General features: G+C 29.7%; 1 protein-coding gene across 1 annotated transcript in view; it reads left to right on the top strand.

Moving 5' to 3' along the window:
* Positions 1–6,221, top strand: part of LOC108754229 (transcriptional activator protein Pur-beta) — a 34,413-nt gene extending 28,192 nt beyond the window's left edge. The window contains exon 8 of the mRNA XM_018496399.1: positions 6,086–6,221. Within this exon, the coding sequence (XP_018351901.1) occupies positions 6,086–6,103 (18 nt within the window). The 3' untranslated portion in view covers positions 6,104–6,221. The remainder of the gene's footprint in view (positions 1–6,085) is intronic.
* The last annotated feature ends 224 nt before the right edge of the window (positions 6,222–6,445 follow it).

The following is a 6,445-nucleotide window of genomic DNA, read 5'->3' as shown; positions in this document are numbered from 1 at the left end:
ATATATATATATATACATATACAGGGTGGAGTACTTAAATTGGAAGCCTTTAATATTTTATTTATTTTTAATGATACGAAAAAATGTTTCAAATAAAATTGAAATGATTCCGATAACGTGTTTTGGTCACATTTTTTTTTTTTTTAAATGAAATTATGATTTTTTTTTTTACATAATTAGTGTTTCCAACTTAGTAGAAATTCTACCAGATATGGAGATTTTTTCTCACTGAAGGATTTTTTAGATACAAAAAATTTAGGAGAATTTTTAAATGATATTTTAGGAGAAAAATACAAAAAAATATTACGGCTAAAATATTGAGAAAATTGTAATATATGGGGATAACTTTCGAACAGACCTAATAACAGTGTAATATAATATGATTTCTTTAATTCAGCATGTGAAAATATTAAAATAGAGATATTAAAAAACCAATAGTTTCGAAGATATATATTTTATTTTGACGCAGAATTGACATGAAATATTAAATTCTCGTAAACTACTAATTTTTTTTTATAATTACTTTAAAGTTTTAAAATACCTTAATATTTTTATGAACAGAATAATGAGATAAATCGATTGATGTAAAGAAAACACATAGTTGCGTACTTAAAAGATTCATTTTGCCTACATATTTTTTTAAAGCAACTATATATTTTCTTTATATTAATTAATTAATTTCACTATTTTGATCATAAGAGTTAAGATACGATTATAAAAAAATTAATAGTTTACGAAATATTTAATATTTTATATCAATATGATGTAAAAATAAAATACAAAATATCTCGTAAACTACTATTTTGTTGATATCTCTACCTTAATACTTTTATATGTAGAGGAATTATATTATGTAAAAAAATCATATCATTCATATCTTTTTGGCGTCTCCATCTAAAAAAACAACGTGACTAAAATACGTCTACTTTGAAACTGTTTCACTTTCAACTGAATTTGTTTTTTGTTTATTATCAAACATAAGTGAAATATTCAAAGTTTCCAATTTAAGCAGACCATCCTGTATTTCTTTCTTTTTTGTTTTTCTTCCAATTGAAATGACAAACTGATCTAAATCTATATTTTTCGCACTGGTGCGAATAAACGGCAAGCATGTCGTACAAAAAGAAAAAAAGTACAGACATATTTAAAAACTGTTTAATTAAAAAGAAGCGTATTTAATTGAAATTGCAATTGAATTGAGTACGTAATCGGCGTGTTCGTGTTTTCATATGAGATGAATAAAATTTTATTTATTTTCTAGATAAACTTATTATATTTCGATAAAATTTATTCCTCAGTTGCATTTTCTTCTAAAATTACAATTTCGGCTGGACTGAATTTACTTAGCACGTAAGTTTTGATGAATATATGAAATATAAATTATACAATAACAATTTCTTAAGTACGCACGAGTGGGTAAAAAACATTAAAGCAAGATCCTCGTCTATCCGTTTTAAGTACATTCTTCGACTTAATTGTTTATTCTATCTTTTAAATACTTATGATTAATACATGCACGCATGCACACATATACAGGATTGTTTCATAATTTACGAATCATCTCGTTCATGGCTAATTAGAGAGCTAAACTGAATCGAGAAGTTCTGTATCATTTTATAATTTTCGCAATATTTAATGAAATAATAATTAAAGATCCACAAATGAGCGTGCGTCCGCATGAAGAGACGCGGTGAGATATTCGGAAGTGTGCTCTATACGAACAGCATGATATTTACAAATTGCTTCTGGTTAGCAAATGTCACTTAAAGATTTTTAAACATCTCACAACGTTCCTAATAACTATGAACATATGCAAAACTGAGCTGTCTCTTCGGGCGGACACATTATTTAAGCATCGCCATACTTATTTGAGAATCTTTTTTGATAATGATTATGTCATTAATTATTACGAAAATTGTAAAATAATACAGAACTTATCAATTTAGTCGGTTCTATCTAAAGATGATTTATACATTACTAGACAGCTTATATGTGTGTACATCACATACACATACCATAGCGAGAGAGATGGGAGAAGGGAGAGGAGAGAGAGAGAGAGAGAGAGAGAGAGAGAGAGAGAGAGAGAGCGTGCGTGCGTGCGTGCGTGCGTGTAAATTGTGCACGAAATTATACAATTCCCAATTAATCTTAAGATATGAGTATCGTGGAAAAATCTTTTGGATTAAGTTTATTTAGTTTCAAGTGAGAATCTATGATTAATTCAATCCCAGATTTACATGATATCTTTTGGATATTTTGTCCAGATGAAAATGATTCTGAAAATTCTCCAGATTGTTCGTAGTTTTGTAAAACTGTATATTTTTTTTACATAAATCAATTTTCTTCATCATTACGAACGTGAAAGAAATTGACATTCAAAGTCATAATAATTAATGAAATATTTTATATTTTACCTTGATTCTGATGTATGAAACATGAAATATCTCACATTTATTTTTTAATAATTTTTTAAAAATAAATTTATATATAAAATGGCAACAAGAATCGATTTAAAAGATAAGTAATCACATTTAAAGAAAGAGTCCAATTACTTATTGCAAATGTATTGCACCTGTGCAAAAAAGTAGAACGTGAATTGAAAATTTTCTTGTTATTCATATATAAAATGTAGAATGTTTACATAAGAATATTGAAAAAAATTTTATGAGATATTTTATATTTTGCATTAGAAATGTATCATGACAAAAATATAAGATATCTTTAAAATCTTAATATATAAAATATAGATTAATATATTTTCTCTGCAGGATAATGAGGAAAATCCGATTTATGTAAGAAAAAACACACTTGGTTCAATTTTAAAAAATTGACGTGATCTTGAAAATTTTGGAACTGTATTGACTACAGAATGTCTCCTTCAACTAAACAAATTTTATCCGAGATATTTTTTTATAAAACTTATATATTTTAAGATTGTTGGTAATAATACTTTTTAGTAAAACTCGCTCTGTTATATGTACATGTGTGTGCATGTGTGTATATCATATGTTATCTAATGAAATGGATAAAATAATGGATATATTCCATTTTTCGTTGACAAGCTTATACACAATCATACTTTACATTCGTCATAAAATTTAATTGATTTTTTTCAAAGGCGGAGTGAGATTAGCAAGAATCAATCTGTGCAGACACATTGTATAGTGTTCAAAGGAGCATTGTAAATGAGAACGGGAGATAAAAGTCACAAAAAAATCGTTTAATGGCGCAGATGGTATGATATTGTGATCTATACAAATTACAAATCACGAAAGCATCTACAAGTAGTAGATATTTAAGATATAAATATATACATAGACACACACACTCACATACATACATACACATACACACACATCCTTCTATGGTGTGACTAGAAAAAGGAGACGCTGTCTTATTAAATGCATACGCGCAATACAGCGTGCAAAACACAAATGTGTTATTAACAAGTGAGGACAACTACAAACGTACCTAACTAAACAAAACGCAAAGAAAGAAAAACAGATATAAGGAAAACAGAAATGAAGATACCGTCTGATACATGTAAGAATAAGCAAAGTAATATAAAATAAATGAAAGAAGAAGAAAAACATGATACTCCTGCCACGCAGTGAGTCTTTAGACAGCTTTAAGAGAATAATTATAAATAATAAAACAATTATTAAATAATTACGATGAACTTTCTATATGTTGAATCGTGTCTAGTGGGAGAAGTACTATCGAAGTAAAGCAACACAAAAGATTAATACTACTATTGCCACACATAAATTAACGCATTTTATATGACTATTGATTATCTCTATCGTATGTTCTTTGGTTTTTTGTTTTTCTTTTTTTTAATTTTCTTTGGTAATACATATAACAAAAAGGGTAGCTGTTACGGAGTAGCTTTTGGTGTTTTGTTTGCTGTTTTACGAATGAACGTTGCGCGGTTGATGAACGAAAGACCTCTTTGCTAGAGTATTAAAAGTATCAGCAAAGTGGCGACGGAGTTCCATATACTTGTGTTTTTGTATATTTAGTGAAGTTACACACACAACACACCATCACTGTTATCTATTGTCACGCGCTATTATCACGTAGCTTTGTCATAGATATGCGTAGCGAACGACAATTATGTGTAGCGATTATCCGACATTTGCGCTATAAACAGGATGTAATCTACATCTTTTGTTGCGGGACGACTACTCATCAATCGCAATAGAAACTTTCTCGCTGCGCGAAGTTCGTAAAAAGAAAAAGTTAAACCTCCTGAATAGTCGTCCCGAATATATTGGATCGTGACGTCATTAGCGAGAAATGACACATTGAAGTGTCTTACATGTCTTTTATAAATAAAGAGAGAATTTGGATAAAATAATAAGATAGAAATAATAAAATTGCAAACATTTGTAAAAATGAATGGATGAAAGCTATCCTTACTTGTCCTGGCAGTCAATAAATAATAAGTAAAAGATGATAAAGGCATGTGAAGTGCGTTTATTCAATGCGTATGCATAACTATTTCACTCCACATATCTTTTACGACTATTTATTGACTGTCAGGGCAGGTTATTGAGGATATTTTACAAGCGTCCATTTTTACAAGCGTTTTAAAGCAATCTGATTATTTTATTTTTTTTTTCACATTCTCTTTATTTATAAATGGTATGCAAGAAAGTTTAACTTTTCTCGCTTATGACAGCACGATTCAATATGTCTGCGGCGAGTATTCAGGAACCTAAAAATGAAAACCGCATCGTTGCTGCGATTATTCTTATTGTCATTATTATTATTATTATTATTACGATTATATTGTCATTATTCTTAATATTATAAGTATTCTTCTTATATTACTACTATGATTAATTATTAATACTTATTATTATCAGAGCGCTAGTTGTGTACTGTTATTAATAGCGAAGATTATATTGAATTGGCCTTTGAGCCGGCTGATCTTTTTTCTTTCTTTTTTTAGCATTTATTACAATGATCAATTAAGTTTGCGAATTCAGCAGCTTTTTCCACTCATCTTCTCATTCCTCTTATTCCCAATTTCGATTTCAGTCAAATCTTCCCTGTCCTTTCTCACCTATATTAAAGCATATATTTTTCCTCCTTTACTTTGGACTTGCATTTCGTTCATTTTGAGTGGTCCAAAACTTGGGTTTGGAGTCAAGTGTTGTTTCACGAAAGAGAAAGGGAAAACAAAACAACAGAGGCGATACATGTGAACCAAAAAGGAGAGAGAAAGAAAGAAGGAGGACCGGAACGGAGGTAGAGATGAGACGGGAGATTGAGTGGCGCCAATAGAATTTCGACAGCGTTAAATTAGACGTTACTTAGATTCAGCGATTCAGTGAATTGAGCAGAGTTGATTATCTTTCCGCGCGTTGCGTTTTCCTTTTTTTTCCTCCTAGCGTGCTCTCGCGTGTATGTATGTGTGCGTGAATGTTAAATTTGTGTACATGTGTAAGCTCGACAATCGAAAACGAGCGAGCTACTCTTTGTAAAGCGAGACAAGAGATTGAGAAAAAGGAAAGCCAATCGCAAGGACGATGCGCCGTTGAACACGTTAAATACTGCGATCCTCAGAAGAAGTTATATCTTAGAAGTAATACGTGTCCTTGCGAATTATTACATTTAAATCAATAGGGTATGAGAATCAAAGTTTGTTGTTGCAGAAAACAATTGAGAATTGCTGCGATTGGCCTTTGTATGTCATTTGATTTATTAAAGATAACAATCTGTTGCAAATATTTCGAAGTTCTTCATCTTCCCACATATATGATACACGAGTTCTTTTCTTTGTTCGATACGTCTGATTATAACGGGAAATTATAACGAGGTATCGCTCCATTATACCGTAACATCGCACACGGAAGCTAAACTACGAATTCCTGACAGAAATGATCCATAAGTTTTCAACGAGCTAATAGAAAAAAAGTATATATATTCTTTACTCACACTCGTCATTTTTTTGTTTTTCACTCGCCCTCGTGAGATCATTCGCGTTTCATACATCTGTTTACTATTACAATAAAATTAAATATATAAAATATTATATCGTAATGAGATGATTTTTTAATCATAATTTTATTTACAGGGGAACCTCGCGAGGTGACAAACTCTGATTTTATTGAAACTACTTTCTGTACATTTAGGGTACGTAAAAAGATGAATTTAGAAAATATCAGTTGCAGCGGAAAAAGTTTGAAAAGGTGAAATCATCCCTTTCATGTGTAAAGTGGAAAGAAAATTATTCGAGATATTAAAAAATATTTTATACAAAAGTTTTACAATAAAATTAGCTGTATTCATTTGCGTTAATATTTTTTTATTAAAAAAAATTTTTTATTACTCTCAAAAATATTGACGTGAATAAAATATTGACGTATATAACATGTAGTACACCATTGTTTAAATGTATTGCCGTAATTAAGATAATTTCATATCAAATGCTCTG

This window comes from Trachymyrmex septentrionalis, unplaced genomic scaffold, assembly GCF_001594115.1.
Source record: "Trachymyrmex septentrionalis isolate Tsep2-gDNA-1 unplaced genomic scaffold, Tsep1.0 scaffold78, whole genome shotgun sequence".
Taxonomy (NCBI): domain Eukaryota; kingdom Metazoa; phylum Arthropoda; class Insecta; order Hymenoptera; family Formicidae; genus Trachymyrmex; species Trachymyrmex septentrionalis.
This window is presented reverse-complemented; position numbering and strand designations above follow the sequence as displayed.